The sequence below is a fragment of the Gigantopelta aegis genome, chromosome 15, assembly GCF_016097555.1.
Source record: "Gigantopelta aegis isolate Gae_Host chromosome 15, Gae_host_genome, whole genome shotgun sequence".
Lineage (NCBI taxonomy): Eukaryota > Metazoa > Mollusca > Gastropoda > Neomphalida > Peltospiridae > Gigantopelta > Gigantopelta aegis.
In genome coordinates this window covers 34,324,953-34,341,790 of record NC_054713.1, presented here as the reverse complement: position 1 = coordinate 34,341,790, position 16,838 = coordinate 34,324,953, and the positions used below count along the sequence as shown (strand labels likewise).

Genomic DNA, 16,838 nt, shown 5'->3' with positions numbered 1-16,838 from the left:
TATCTCCTGGATTGCACGCTACACAACAGCCAGAGAAAACTAATGATAGAATCAATAACCGAAGCCAACCATAATAAACCAATTACACCTAACTTTTTACTTAACCCTGATAAATATCTAAAACATAAAACCTTCAAAGCAGTATATCAATTCGTCCAGTCCACCAAACCAAAACTATAAGTGCCACGTACTGCCCGCCTTGCCAGCGTTCGGTCGACGCGGACCACCAACCCGACTGATCGCAGGCAGGATGGGAAACCGTAGCACACCCATGGGGCTCCTGACAGTCATAAAGTCAAAAACTAAAATTAGAAAATGATCGCAACCACCCGCCTGTACGTCTCCCGGAGGGAAGAGCGACCTTCTGCACTCGATCGACATGTACTCCAATCCGGGGGACCAACGGAGGGAAGGTGGCGATCTATAATTAAGATAAGTAATTAATACGCTGCTTAACTCGTGACACCCGTGACTCCCTGGATGGAACATCCACCCTACGCACTCGAACAGACCACGTATTCCAACCCGGGGAGAGAACGGTGAAACGACAAAAGTAAAAGCATATACCTAGCCAAATTATCTGGCACAAATTCAGCAATAAATTAACAATTACTCAAAACCACCCGCCTGTATATCTCTCGGACGGAAGAGCGACCTCAAGCACTCGACCAAACAAGCACTCCAACCCGGGGATCAACGGCGGGATGGTGGCGAATGATTTAATAACCGCTAGATATGACAATGCTTGAATCGTGACATCTGTGACCCCCTTGGTGGAACATCCACCCTACGCACTCGAACAGACCACGTATTCCAATCCGGGAGGAGAACGGTGAAACGACAAAAGTAAAAGCATATACTCAACCAAATTAGCTGGCATAAATTTAGCAATATAAATTAACAATTACTCAAAACTACCCGCCTGTACATCCCTTGGATGGAAGAGCGACCTTAAGCACTCGACCAGGCACTCCAACCTGGGGATTAACGGCGGGACGGTAGCGAGTGATTAATAACCACTAGATATGCCAATGCCATCCAGACCTAACCACGATAACCATATTATTCTACTGTAAATATGTTCATGTTCTGAAGCTCGTGATTGACAACTGGCATACACCACCCGCTAACGACACATTATTATTATTATTATTATTATTATTATTATTATTATTATTATTATTATTTTTTTTGTTGTTGTTTTTTTATTTTTTATTTACTAGTATTTTTTTTTTTTTTTTTTTTTTTTTTTTCTTCTTTTTTTTTCTTTCTTTCTCACTAAGACAGGATCGAAGTCGCAATAACCCAATTGGCTAATTAACCAGCCAATCAACATCGTTAGATAATCAACCAAGATAGGACACCATTAATTATCGCCTATTTTTTTTTTGCAGCACTCTCATTGGTCCAATCCAGCCAATCACGGATCAAGAACCCCACTACACCTAACTGTAAATAAACTGCACGAATTTGTCTTTGCACCCGCACCATGTTTTTATTTTTATTATTATTATTTTTTTTATTATTACTGATGCATTCCATCCTAGCAAACTAAGGTAAGTCAACTAGGGTTCCAGAAGCAAAGACATGCAGGAAAACCGATACCCAACTATCCAGATAGCCTGAAGACAAACCAAGTAAGCCTACTAAAATCCTATATTTAGGGGGCGGGAATCAAAATTCTTCAAACTAAGTACCTAGTTCGGTGCATATATGTATACAATTGCTACTTGCCACCGTTAGTTTCGTTTTATTGCATTGGTAATAAAGTTAAGTATGCCAAGCACTAGGCTTTTAAACCAATACCTACACTATAAGGGTTTAACCCTTCAAATTAGATAGCTAGGCTAGTTTAACTCCCCCTCAGTCATTGTATTCAATGCTATACAAGGACGGAGGGGGATGGGTGGTCATGAATGACCGTTGAACTCACTAGAATAGGGACTTAAGACAATAGGTACAACCGTAACACAAAACTAGGATTCACACACAGACTACACGCTCACTGCATCAGTACACAGGGTGCATTGACTAATGATAACAATGCACCCGCCCCCATTTAATAGCCCAGCACGTACTCTAATAAGGAACCGGACAAAAGAATACCGTTCCGAGTACACAATTGCAATGCACCCGGGGGAAGCTGTACAAAAGAATATCGGCCTCCCCCACCCAAAGCCCCAATACTTGCTGCTGGTAATATCTTGGTACTTGGTGATGCCTCGACCAGAAGCGGTCAGGCCCTTTATAAGGGCCCTATGGGCAACCTAGGGAGACACCACAGCATCGTAAAGGTCTAAACTTAACGAGCTACTCTCGATTCACTAATATCAAAACCTATATTAGCTCGGCCATTTACCTTTCGACCGACCGTTCAAAATTGCGCCAAATTCCCTCAATCAAAATTGCGCACCCTTTTCTCTTTGGCATTTAACTGCTCCATTCAAATTCCATAGCACCCCCACCACCCCCACCCGCCTGCTACCGATTTGATCGGGCTGCTGGTGCTCCCTTGCACCTGCCAGTGCAGGCGGTCCCTCCTCTCCCTTCCCCCCACCTTTCCTGTTATGGACGGAGGAGCCGGCCAAGGCCGGCTCTTGTGCCCACGACAGGCGTGCGCTACAAAAGCTTGTCCTGAATGTGCACGTAAAATCTATGACATGACATGACAGTTACATGACACACACTCCCCTACACACCCAATGTCACTGTAGTCTGGACCTGTTTTTCATGAGAAAACCTGTACATGTACAAAAGTGATATAATTTAGTAAAATCATGCCATTCTCAACTGTATTTTTCATAAAGACAAAAATTAAAAACTTGCACATACGTAATTTTTATTACAAAAATGTACTGAACCATTTTTTTTTCTTCATTAGATTCATTGAACCCAGATGATTCATGTTACGTTAACACATCAAATGTTAATGGCTTTCTTTAATATCCATATATGTATATTGCACTCAGCAGACATTGCACATGTTAAAATATTGCACAAAAATGTCGTCGAAATGGCTTATTCCATCATATCAAACATAAAATATTTTCCGTCTTGATCGACATTTGAATTGCACATTTCCCATTGCACATTTTTCTGAATACAGCGAGTTATATAAATTTACAAAAAGCATTTCCACAAATAAAAACCTTCGAACTCATTCACACAAAGCTGTTCCACATTAGCAAGTAAACTGTACATACTCGCAATCCACATCATTTTACAAGCAAAATATTAAGCTCTCTTTTCTCAAACAACCTGCAGTTCACTGAACTGAAATCGATATTGAGAATAGTTCCACGTCAATGCGACATCAAGCTCATCGACACAAAGTTATTAAACATAGAACGGAAATTGTACATCCTTGCAGTCCTGTAAAATCCCTGAAAGGAAAAAGAATGGGTCCAGAGAAGACGTTGTATAAACTTAATTCAATGTGTGTTGTTTGCCAAGATAAGAAAGGTAAGAAAAATAATATTAACTAGGAGCAGTGGTTTTAACGTAGCTATTCCACAAAAATTAAATTATCCATTACCGTGTCACTAGTCCCTAATATCCTGAGGAACTTTAACGTTTTGCAAAGTAGAGTATGGTATAGTATGACCAGTTGGAGGAATCGTGCAGACATTCCACATTAACAACAACAAAAATCCATTAGGCGCTAGGTTCAGAGGCGGATCCATGATTTTGTCATGGGGAGGGGGTTACAAAATTCTTATAAAAAGGCAATATTAAGTTCGCCAATGCCAATGAGCGCAGCTTCCGAAAGAGGGCAAGAGTTGTACGGGGTCAGGGGTGGGGACGGGCATGCTCTCCGGAAAAATTATATATGCCCAGAGACGTGGCAATTTCGTGTTGTAGTCTATATTGTTGATCATGAATTAAAAGACATAAGTTATTAAAAATATCACACCAAACGGGCGGTATGGGTGAGGTCACGGGACCCCTGGATCTGCCAATGAGCTTCATAAATATCCAGTACTTGTAACCAGCTTTCACAGATTATATTAAATCACCAACTCCGAACATCACACATATTCATCCATTATTTGAAGGCCTACCGAGTCTTTGAGACTTAAATATTCAACAGTCACACATGACGAACATTTCAAAAAAGGTATATCATCACTGGCTCATAGCATCCCAACAATTCACTCGTACCACGTCTGTTTTTTAAGCTTAAGTTATCAACAGTCACACAAAACGAACTTTAAACAAACTGTACATGGTCACTGGCTCCCAGCATTCCAAAGGTTCTGTATTTGTAAAGTCACTTTCTTAAAGTCTTTTGGAACTTAAATTATTAACAGTTATAGATGGCAAACTTTCAACAAACTACTTTATACATCGTTACTGGCTCCTAGCATTCCAATTTGTTTTTATTTTATTTGATAATCACTTGCACCAGGTCTTTTTTAACTTAAATTATCAACAATCACTTGCACCAGGTCATTTTAACTTAAAATTATCAACAGTCACACACGGCGAACTTACAACAAACTACACATCGTCACCAGCTCCCAGCATTCCAAATTTTCTGTATTTGTAAGGCGCCTCGGGGTGTTTGCGCATGTGCCAGTTGAGAGCATTCCTTTGACGGCAGCGGTAGTTACAGAACTCACACTCCAGAGGTTTCTCCTCTCGGTGAATCAACAGATGCACCTTCAGGTGACGCTCGGCCGCAAACTGCTTCTCGCAGCCACTCCACGGACAGCGAAAAGCCCTGATGTTGAAATGCTTAACCCTGACGTGCTCCTGCAGGTGGAAGTTTTTCAGGAATCTGTTCTTGCATCCGTCGTAGACGCAGGTGAAGAGCCTCTTCTTCTCGTGCTCCTTGACGTGCCTGGCCAGTTCCTCCTGGGTGGAGAAGAACCGCGGGCAGTCTCCCATGTCGCACGGGATCAGGTCCGCCTTGTGGGTCAGGACGTGAGTCCTCAGCTGCTCCACGTCGCAGAACACCTCCCCACAGAACGAGCAGTCGTATTCCTCCTCGCCCTGCAGCATCTCCTTGCTGTGGACCTCTCTGTGGTGTTCGCCTAGCTGGATGGAGGTCGAGAAATAATTTCCACAGAGGTCACAGGATATCTTAGTTCCAGTTTCAGATCCACCTGAATCATTTTGATCCGCAACGTCGAGACTTTTTAGGCACTTTTCACACTGCACATCATTCAGTGTCATTTCCTGGGCATCCGTTTTGCTGATATAGTTTTTGATTTGAGATTTACAGCTTTTACAAGACTGTTCGACTAGGTATTTCTCTTGAAAACTAGCATCAGTGTTATCCTTTTTTGAATCGATTGTAAAAATATCGGGCTTTGTATCCACCATTTGCTCAGGATTGCACAGAGAAGCACCAGCAGATTTCGGGCTATTAACGTCTTGGCTCTGTTCACAATGATAAGATTCAGCATTAGACGTCGAGTGATTAGACACAGTTTCTAGTTCATCTGGAGGACCACCTGACATCGTTTGAGGATTCAGTTTTGCTGCAAGCATCGCCAGCGTCTTCCCAACCAGATACGATTCTGCCGTTTTGTCAGTCTGGGTGTGTTTTCTACGCTCGGCTAACTCGACAGCCGCAGTACGAGATGGTTTTGTTTTTCGTGGTTTCAGCTTGAACGAAGAACAAAGGAAGTGATCTTCTGACTTCATGTAGTCATTCAACTGCCGCTTCCGTGGTTTAACGCTAATGAGTTCTCTAGAAGACAGTATCATTTCCTGGTACATGGAATCGGCTTTAGCCTTCTCATCAGCAGTTTGTGGAGTGGTGTGACCACTTTCTGCAGAATAGGTGTCCGTTTTATCACAGCTTTGGTGCCCACCGTGATGACCAATATCCATAGAGATGTGATTGTCCATCGCATGTGTATTACTTGCAGTTACTTTCACATCATGCAGAACTGAAGCCCCGATACTTTCTTTACTTAGGAAAGACATCAATGAACCGTCTGCTAACATACTGGCTGCCTCTTGGTTGGCGATACTTGTTGTAACCTGGGTGACAGAAACTGGAGTCCTTGAGTTCTTTTCAGCCAGAAGGTGTGATATCAGAGGAAGCTTTGGCGGTCGACCCCTGCGACGGACGGGTTTACCTAATGCAGAAATAGTTGCATTAGGGTAGACCATCATTACAGACTGCGTCGTTGATGGATCGGGATGAGTGTCAGCAGCAGTAGCAGCAGTGGAGGTTGGTTTAGAAGATGCTGTAATTACCGATTCCATTGGGAACAATACGCTGGAAGCCTTTGTCGCAGGGGTGGTGCGTGATTCTTTATCGGTATGCGTCTTGTATCGAGCCCTTCTACTCCAAGGAAGCTTGAGGATGCTGGTGTAAACGCCAGGAAAGGTTATGTTTTCTTGGATGATCTTCATCTCGCCCATACCAGCTGCAGGCTTGGCAGCCTTACCACCTCTAGACCCTGGTTTTCGTCCTCGACGTGCTGGTTGTGGTGGTTGTGGTGGCTGAGGTGCCTGTGGTGGCTGGTTTGGCGTGTGTCTACTATGTGCTGCAGACTGAAACTGTAATGACTGACTCACTGGCTGGACTACTGACTGCTGCTGCAAGTGTTGCTGCATCACAGTTTTGGGTGTAGAAGACTCTTGAGAAATTTGTTGTGGTTTGAAGGAGAGTTGAGGTACTTGTTGTGAAACAGCTAGTGGAGTCAGAGTATGGTGTTGTTCCCTCATCTGAGGTATGGACAGCTGTTGCATCATCTGTGGATGTAGAGCAACTGGAGATGACGACAGCTGTGGCTGGGATCTGCCTGCTTGAGAAGCTACAGGTGCTTGGAAGAGATTCAAATTCTGTTGTGACTGTGACACTGCCACCCCAAATGGTAATGCCGCTGCTGCCTGGAACTGTGGAAAAGCAACACGCTCACCACTTCCTGGGATCCCTCCAGAGTTAACGGTAGTGTTGGTAGAAGCTGTTTCGATCCTGACAGCGTTTGGTTGTTGATTACTTGCCAGGATTGTCGGCAGCTGCATGGACATGGGCATAGGCATCAGCAGACTGTACTCGCTACCGAGTCCAGGCGTCATCACCACGTGGTAGCGACTTGGCATCCCAGAGGCCATGATCAGCGTATTTTCATTCGCAGAGAAGCCAAAGGTAGTCATGTCTGATGTTCCAATACTCGAACCATTTCCACTGACTGGAGTATGAAGAATTTCTAAAGGCGTATCAGTGGATGCAGATGTGTTGTTAGCTTTTTCTGTCCCTTTATCCACACTCTCGCTTTTACACAACACTGTTAAATCCAGCGGTTGTTCACGACTGCTAGAGTCTGGGATTTCAGTGGGTGACATCTGAAACAGTGCTGTCTTATTTGAAGGAATCAGCGGTGATGCCGAGGATGATCTGAAAATAGGGGTCATCGCTACGGGTGACGACATTGAAGGAGAAACAGACGACGACCTGACAGCTGGATTGGCTGTAGATGGAATCGTCTGCCTGATATGACGCGGTGGAAGTGTTTGAGCTGCAGGTGGAGGAGAGGACGGTCTTGTTGCTCCTGGTGATGACCCTTGTTCTGGAGACGTTGACCTTGTCGTCATGGTGAAGTGAAACAGAGACGAATCATTTTCTTTCAGCTCATGCTGCTCTTTCTTCACACCAACTCCACCACCACTGCTGGTACTACCCTGGTGTTCTGGAGCAGGATTCCTAAAAATAAAACAATTACAATATATATGATGTGAAGATACTAAAACGTTTGACATCGATCCCCGTCGGTGGGCACCTTGGGCTATTTCTCGTTCCAGCCAGTGCTCCACCACGACTGGTATATCAAATGCCATGGTATGTGCTATCCTGTCCAAGGGATAGTGCATATAAAAGATCCCTTGCTACAAATGGGAAAATGTAGCGGGTTTCCTCTCTAATAAGACTATATGTCAAAATTACCAAATGTTTTACATCCAATAGCCGATGATTAATAAATCAATGTGCTCTAGTGGTGTCGGTAAACAAAACAAACTTTAAACAAAACAAACTTTACTAAAACGTAAATCCCATGGAAGGGGGAGGCACACTTTTCGTATTTTTCTAGGAATCCCCCCCCCACCCACCCCCACCCCCCAATATATATAGAATTGGAAATAGAAAAAAAGAGAATCAAGACACAGTAATATAGGTCTTCTCTACCTATATAAAAAGGGGCCAAAGGGATCAAAGGACATTTTGACGGATCCTCTTCTGCCCTGGACCAAGCCACTGGCGATCCACAAACGGGGCCCAGTGTGGACATGTCTAGACTTCTTTGGAGTTGAAGACTGATGGATTCTGTCTGGGGTCAAATGTTAATTATGACCTCTTTCACGTCACCATCATTTAAAAAAAAAAAACCCAAAAAACCAAACAACAACTCCCCCCAAAAACAAACAAAAACAAAACAAACAAAATACAATAATAAACAATAATTTTGTTAAATAATCTATAAATGTGTTTCAATACTGATTTACACCAAGGCTCACCCTGGCTATTGCCAAATTATCCAGCTGCTAATTTATTTTTAAAAATAAAAAGTGGCTACAAAATGTAAGTTTTTTGGCAAATAAATTAATCACATTTTAATAATTTTTAAGAAAATACTCTACATAAACTGAAAATTGCCTGAACCAAAATTTGTTCCAGTGTGAGCCCTGTACATACATTTTAATTAAGACGAAAAACGACCCCCCCCCCCAACACCCCCCAAAAAACCCCAACACCCCCCCATAAACGTCCCCCCAACCCCCCCAAATCCCCCCCCCTAAAAAAAAAACCCAAACAACAAACAACAAATAAACAAACAAAAAACAAAAACAAAACAAAAACACCCTCCCCCCCAAAAAAAAAGAAAGAAGAAAAAAAAAGAAAAAGACAAACAACAACCAACAACAAAAAACACAAGAAAGAAAGTCGAAACAGCCACCACTAAAACCATACCTGTGATAATCTTGCAGGAGTTTCCTCATCAGGGTTGTACTGTCGAGGTGCGTGGCGTTTTTCAGGGCTTGAAATTCGTCGTAGATGTCCAGCGGCATGGCTAGGATGGGCGTCTTTAACGAGTCCCGATCCTCGATCCTCTCGGTCACCATCTGGAATCCAAACACAAGACACTTAAAATTATGAACGACAAATCTATTAGGGCCATTTCATATCATTGTCTTTTCTTTTTTGTTGTTGTCTCATCCAGAAGAAAGTTTCTTAAACATAATTAAAAAACTAAGGCAATGACTCAAATTTGCGTACAATTTTTTTATTAATTATTCCTAGGACCTGTGCTGTACATATACATGTACACAGGTTTTGATTTATCATGCAATCTTCAAACATTTTAAAATTGTTCGCAGTAAATATTATTTCGGACACTCAAAAAGGAGACCCTTATATGAAATGGACTAGTAACACTTATACCCCTACACAAGATGGATGTTTGTGACAAGGTCGTGACTCCACTTCTGAAGCGGCGGGACGTAGCCTAGTGTTAAATCGTTCGCTTGGTGTGCGGTCATTCTGGGATCGATCCCCGTCGGTAGGCCCATTGGGCTATTTCTCGCTCCAGCCAGTGCACCACGACTGGTATATCAAAGGCCGTGGTATGTGCTATACTGTCTGTGGGATGGTGCATATAGAAGATCCCTTGCTGCTAATCGAAAAGAGTAGCTCATGAAGTGGCGACAGCGGGTTAACTCTTTCAATATCTGTGTGATCCTTAACCATATGTCCGACGCCATATAACCATAAATAAAATGTGTTGAGTGCGTCGTTAAATAAAACATTTCCTTCCTCCCTTCCTCTTCTAAATCGCTGTCAAGTATTTCGTCTATAGGAAGACTGCCTGTTGGAGGACTGCCATTTTCGAGGTTATTATTTTTAACAAATCTAAACCTGCACCAGACTGAGCATTAGCTTTTCCATGATTTTATATTGGATGCATCCACTTTGGGTGAGGGGGCACCAACACTGTCTATGAGTCGTGTTATCAGCGCCAATCAAATATCAACGGTTGTGGGGAATACATGAAATGCCACTGGCTATTGCCAGCGAGACCGACATCGCCGATCGTGCAAAAGGGGCCGTTGAAATATTACATAACGCTCTTTTTGTCAAAATTAGACAGCCTCCCTCTCCCCGTAACGCTGGACAATACACGTTCTAAAAAAAATTTTAAATGCCCAAAATTTCCACTGGCCCCGAATTAAGTTTATTGAGTATAGGTAGTCTAAATGCTGTCATAACAGAATGGGTCCACCGAGGGGGTTCGATCCTTCGACCAAAGCACCCAGGCTGAGCACTCTACCGACTGAGTGAGATCCTGCTCCATTATTTAAAGGTTGTAGCTTTAGGAAGGAAGGAAATGTTTTATTTAACGACGCACTCAACACATTTTATTTACGGTTATATGGCGTCGGACATATGGTTAAGGACCATACAGATATTGAGAGAGGAAACCCGCTGTCGCCACTTCATGGGCTACTCTGTTCGTATAGCAGCAAGGGATCTTTTATATGCATCATCCCACAGACAGAATAGTACATACCACGACCTTTATTACACCAGTTGTGGAGCAATGGCTGGAACGAGAAATAGCTCAATGGGTCCACCGGCGGGGATCGATCCTAGACCGACCGCGCATAAAGCAAACGCTTTTTCCACTGGGCTACGTACCGCCCCCGTTGTAGCTTTAGCTACTACATACGTTAATCCTACGACTGTCGCCAGTGAGATATGACTTGGTATGCAACCTATTGCACTACATGTATTGAATCCACATTAAAGGCATATTGTCACAGACCACTGACCTATTTAATGGTCTAACAAAGTATTACCTGAACAAAAATAATTTGATTTGTCCCTAAATGTACTTTATTCAACCATCTTCATAACCACCATACTCCATTTATTAATGACGTTTTGTAAAAATAATTTAATTATGGCAATGGTCCATAATTAAAAAACTACAATTGCCGAGAGGGATGACATGGATATCACTCCATCATGGTTCAGTTAAGGTGATACGATAGCTAGATTTGGTTTCCAACAATTGATGTAATTTTTATTTATTATCCATTTTTAGAAAAATATGGTCCTTAAATCCGTGACAGTATGCCTTTAATACGGTAATAGAAAAGGTTACATTAGAAGTTGTGTGTATATTACGTGCTGCGTTGTATGGCGGAAGGATAATAGAGGTCGGTAGGTCGAATCAAATCATAGGCACAGGTAACCTGAAAACCAAGTATCATGGAATGCTTATGATGTGTGTCAGAAATAAATACTATACAAGATTTTTTAAAAAAACCGGTCGCTTTCAGAAACATTTTACTCGTCCATGTTTTATTCATACGGGGGCAAGGCGACCTTCTCCCGATCTTTTCTGAATGGTTAAGTAATAAATAATATTCTGAAGTATTCAACTTTATTAAACAGGCCTACAAAGGAAAGGCAAGGAATAAATATTTGTTTAAGGACAACACAGCAGTCAGCACATTTTAAACTAAGCATATTTGTTGTCTAACATATACAATGAAACCCCTCTAAACCGGACATTCATGGGACTAAGTATTTTGTCCGGTTTGTTGAAGTGTCCGGTTTCCAGGGGGTTGCATTGATACAAAAGCTTTTGTTGTAATTTTTGTTGTCGATTGTGTCTTGTTCATATTCGGCATTATATATGCATTTAAGATGTTTCTAACAGATAATAATCCAATAAAGAACCCTTGACTGAAGATATTTTAACGTCTGCGTTTAATCATATGAAGTTTATCATCAAGTGACAGTTCAATATGGCGAGGTTTAGCTGGACGTTCCATGTTGAAAATCGACAAGACAATGAAACGCTACTGACATCTTTTCAATACCACACTGAAGCCAACAATAAATTTGCCTACTCTTTATTTTGCTAAATAAATGGTTTTAAAACAAAATCAATTTCAAATAATAGAAAGACAGTTAAATATTAATATTAAATTCATTGTTGTTTTGTCATTTATTTAAATAAATATAAAAATATGGTTTGCCTTCCCCTCCTCAACCACCCCATACACACGAGACTGTGTCCCCTACACTAGTGATTGTGCCCCCAACTCCAGATATCGTTCCTACGGGTCTGGGTTCTGTTTCACGAAGCGATCTTAGCGCTAAGATCACCTTAAGTGCTTAACTATTTTATGCACTTAAGGTTATCATAGGGCTAAGATTGATTCGTGTAACAAGGCGGCCCATTATTTTGTTGTCAAACAAAATAAATTCTAACTTTAGTTCACACGAACTCTGTATGCAATACTTCGACATGTCTATGCAAGACATATTTTCACACCGGTGTACAGAAACTTGTAAGTTACAGGGCCGTACCCTGATCAAAATCGGGGGGGGGGGGGGGGGGCACTACATTTTATAAACAAATGAAACACTATAAAAATTAAACCCTGAGATGTATATGCTATTTTCTGGAGTAAAAAAGAAGAAAAAAGTGAGATTCTCAGAGGGCAGTTGCCCCCCTGTCCCCCACCCCCGGAGGGTACGGCCCTGAGTTAATATTTCTATTGTTAAGAGCTACTCTAGTATATCCATCGTACGCTAAGTATTCATATAATGTTGTCTATTTAAATGTAACACATCCATGGATACAATTATTATTCAACCTAAACACAATTCATTGCGTTGTGTTGCTTACTGTTGTGGAATACTAGGTATTTAAAAGTGTGTTTTGTTGAACAACGCCACTAGAGCACATTGATTTATTAATCATCGGCTATTGGATGTCAAACATTTGGTAATTCTGACACATAGTTATCAGAGGAAACACGCTACATTTTTTTCTAATGCAGCAAGGGGTCTTTTATATGTACTTTCCCACAGACAGAATAGCACATACCACGGCCGTTATTATACCAGACGTGGTGCACTGGCGGGGACGAGAAATAGCCCAACAGGCCCACCGACGGTTATCGATCCCAAACCGACTGTGCACCAAGCGAACGCTTCACCACTGGGCTACGACCCGCCCGTAGACTACTCAACACAATTTAAAAAGAAGAAGGAAATGTTTTATTTAACGACGCACTCAGCACATTTTATTTACGGTTATATGGCGTCAGACATATGGTTAAGGACCACACAGATATTGAGAGAGGAAACCCACTGTCGCCACTTCGTGGGCTACTCTTTTCGATTAGCACCAAGGGATTTTTTATAGACACCATCCCACAGACAGGGTAGTAAATACCACGGCCTTTGATATACCAGTCGTGGTGCTGAAGCGAGAAATAGCAAAATGGGCCCACCGACGGGGATCGATCCCAGACCGACGGCGCATTAAGCGAACGCTTTACGACTGGGCTACGTCCCGCTCCTTATAAAATTAAGAATCACTAGGATAGTTTCGACAGTTTATATACTAAGCTTAGTATGGCACAACATAAAAAAAAAAGCTTTTACGAAGCATACAAAGCTTGCATGTGCACGTGTATCACCGGTGTTCCACGACTGGTATATTAAAGGCCGTGGTATGTGCTGTCATGCCTGGTTAAGTACATAGAAAAAGATCCCTTGCTGCTTATGGGAAAAAGTAACGAGCTTTCTCTTAAACTTCATGTCAAAAATTATCAAATGTTTAATGTCCAATAGCCGATAATTAATAAATTAATATGCTCTAATGATGTCGTTAAACAAACAAAACAAATTCTAACTTAACTAATTAACCGTGTTGCCGAGACCTTAAAGGGCGCAACCAATATGGCGGAAAACATGCCAAACCTCCCAGACCTTTGAAGCGATAGAAGTGATGGGGCACTGCCCCCTCCCCCCCCCCCCCCCCCCCCCCCGAACTCGGAAAATAATGCATTGCTCTTACCAGTTGAAATACGAATTAATATTACCTCCGCCCTGCCCTACCCCACCTCAAGTTGCTAGAATCCTACAACGCATATGCTTTTAAGGTGTTATGCAATGAACGCATAATTAAAATCGTAAACCATAGTTATAACCCGTAAAAATGGACACAAAGTTTAAATAATCAACAAATGTGATTCGTCACTCGTATTTTTTAATATGGGAAATATCAACCGAGGCTTCGTTAATCTGTATTTGTCGAGCCTTTGGCGAGACAAATACAGATTAACAGGCCGAGGTTGATATTTACCATATTAAAAAATACGAGTGACGAATTCTATTTATAATATCACTGTCAATTTTGTTTATTTTTCACTTAAATGATTAATAAACAAAACCCCAACGCTCGGACGTAACAATCTGTTATGACGTATGAATACATGTACATGTCAATCACTCAGCTGATAATCGGTTTGTCACTACACCTGGAAGGTTATCTATGCTTTCTGAAACTAGGTTAAAAGCGGAAAGAAAGATTGTAGCTATTTAAACAATTTAATACTAATTTATGTAATGGGCGTGCCCAATGCTATTCCTTAGTAGTGATATGATAAATCTCGATAAAGTTACAACAGACTGGAACAAGAGTCTGTGACGTTGAAATGGGAGAAATACCCTTAAAAATAGACTAAAACTCATTACTAATCAGACGCACGTGCGTTTTTAAAAATATGAAAAATGCATTTTGAGGTATTCAAAACATCATGATGACCAGATACTCTTCGGATGTACGAAAATTAATAATCTTTAAACGATAAAATCTAAGTAAAGCATGATTTTAGTTATCAAAAACGGCTCTAAAAGTGAAAAAAAATATGCCATAGTGTTTAAAAACTAGGGCCTGCTACTTTAAATTACCCGCCTTTCAGGCGATCTCTCTTTCACTTTAGTAATATAAAAAAAAGAGAGTAAATGTTATTAAAAAGGTCATCAATTTGTTTGGCGTTAAAATTCTGTTTGTACAAACTCACCATTATGTTGTCAGTTCTGCAGTTGATTAGATATACATCCATTCGACATGTCGTGCGGCTGATTTCGTTACAAGAAATCCCCCTTTATATTGGTATTCCCAGTGCATACGGTTTGGTATACCTCTTTTGTCACCGACTCGGCCAGGGTGCGATGAATGCTTCGATATACATAAATGTTCACCGGTTGGTTTGCTATATAGGTCAGTCGTTACAACCATGTTACCTATAGTATTAGTATAAGAATACGAGAAGCGGTAGGGAGCGAAAACATTTACCCCACAAACACTGGCGTAGGAGTTTATATGGGTGGGGGCCAACCCATAAGGGGGGGGGGGGGGGGGCACACTATGTATGTATGTATGTATGTATGCATGCATGTATGTATGCCTGATTTTATAAAATGTAATACATTTTTAAAAAAAAGTTTTGATTGTGGGGGGAGGGGCATAGCCTCCGTGCCCCCCTCCCTCGCTACGACACTGCCAACACAGGCGCTGATTCAAGCGGGTGGGTGGCGGGGGAGGTGCACTCCCTCGAACTTCTCAAAGTGCCCCAAAAATCCAGTGTTTAACGTACGAGTGTAATAAATAGTATAAATTTACATTGGCGGATCATGGATTTGTGAAGGGGGTGGGGGTGGGAAGAGGGTAAAAAAAATATTTAAAAAGCAATTTGAGTTCGGTGAAGAACAATAGGAGCAGAGCCAGATCTGCAGGGTGAATGCTCCCCGGGAATTATGTTCATAAGCGTACCAGACGGGGGGGGGGGGGGGGGAGAGATGAGTGGGGTGACCCCCCCCCCCCTCCCTGTGCTGGAGCAAAACTTCAAATTCGGACAAAACATTATGTGCTAACCTGAGACCTTTTTATCATCTATTTCCATCATTCTACTCTCAAAATTAGTTGTACCGGTAATTCATGTAAAAATATTGAGATAAAGGAAGGAAGGAAATGTTTTATTTAACAACGCACTGAACACATTTTATTTACGGTTATATGGCGTCGGACATATGGTTAAGGACCACACCGATCTTGAGAGAGGAAACCCGCTGTCGCCACTTCATGGGCTACTCTTTTTTTATTAGCAGAAAGGGATCTTTTATATGAACCATCCCACAGACAGGATAGCACATACCACGGCCTTTGTTACACCAGTCGTGGTGCACTGGCTGGAATGAGTGAGATAAAGGTGCTCAGAGATGCGTTTTCAGGGCAATTTAGTGAGATTAAATATTATAGTTAATGAATTAAACACAAAAGTCATTTAAAAAAGGTACTTCAAACGGCCGGGATGGGGAGGAGGTGTCTGTTGGCTTTTTTTTCTTTCTTTTCAAGGGTATGATGTGATAGTTTGGTCGGTTGGGCGTTTCTAAGGGAAAATTCCATGTCATAATGTGCACTAGTGTAATTAGAATACTGTTGTGTTCTTTGCCCTTAAAACAATGTGCATCCCATCCTTAGATTAACCCTGTATCCGCCTCTGTCACAAATAGGAAAGTGATAATAAAACAAATTCAGGACGGATCCTTCTAATATTATGCTGTGTTCGTCCGCCTGTTACTAAATTCCATGCAACGCTTTAAACACGAAGGGCTCACTGCGATAACTGCAACAGGTGGTAACTGACATCACCTACTACCAATGCGCGGTCGGTGTGGGATCGATCCCCGTCGGTGGGCTCATTGGGCTATTTTTCGTTCCAGCCAGTGCACCACGATTGGTATATCAAAGGCCGTGGTATGTACTACCTTGTCTGTGGGATGTTGCATATAAAAGATCCCTTGCTGCTAATCGAAAAGAGTAGCCCATGAAGTGGCGACAGTGGGTTTCCTCTCAATATCTGTGTGGAACTTAACCATATATCCGACGCCATATAACCGTAAATAAAATGTTTTGAGTGGCGTCGTTAAATAAAACATTTCCTTCCTAATCATAAAATAAAATAAATAAAATGTGTTGAGTGTATATATCACGTTCCTCATCTGCCGT

At 41.8% G+C, this 16,838-nt stretch overlaps 1 protein-coding gene across 1 annotated transcript; it reads right to left on the bottom strand.

The window, feature by feature from the left end:
• Window positions 1-2,825: 2,825 nt before the first annotated feature.
• Window positions 2,826-14,976, bottom strand: LOC121390669. The gene is made up of 3 exons (XM_041522543.1): window positions 14,851-14,976; window positions 8,930-9,081; window positions 2,826-7,666 (listed from the first exon to the last, which is right to left on the bottom strand). Exons 1-3 carry the CDS (start codon window positions 14,890-14,892, stop codon window positions 4,501-4,503), a joined length of 3,360 nt encoding a protein of 1,119 aa, XP_041378477.1. The 5' UTR covers window positions 14,893-14,976; the 3' UTR covers window positions 2,826-4,500.
• Window positions 14,977-16,838: the final 1,862 nt, after the last annotated feature.

What these genes read in the sequence shown, in the direction of transcription:
- LOC121390669 (XM_041522543.1), bottom strand. Translation starts at nt 14,892, where the DNA reads ATGGATGTATATCTAATCAACTGCAGAACTGACAACATAATG. An exon ending in GCAGAACTGACAACATAATG is followed by an intron (nt 9,082 to 14,850) that starts GTGAGTTTGTAC and finishes TTTGGATTCCAG; the next exon opens with ATGGTGACCGAGAGGATCGA. An exon ending in CTCCTGCAAGATTATCACAG is followed by an intron (nt 7,667 to 8,929) that starts GTATGGTTTTAG and finishes TTTTATTTTTAG; the next exon opens with GAATCCTGCTCCAGAACACC.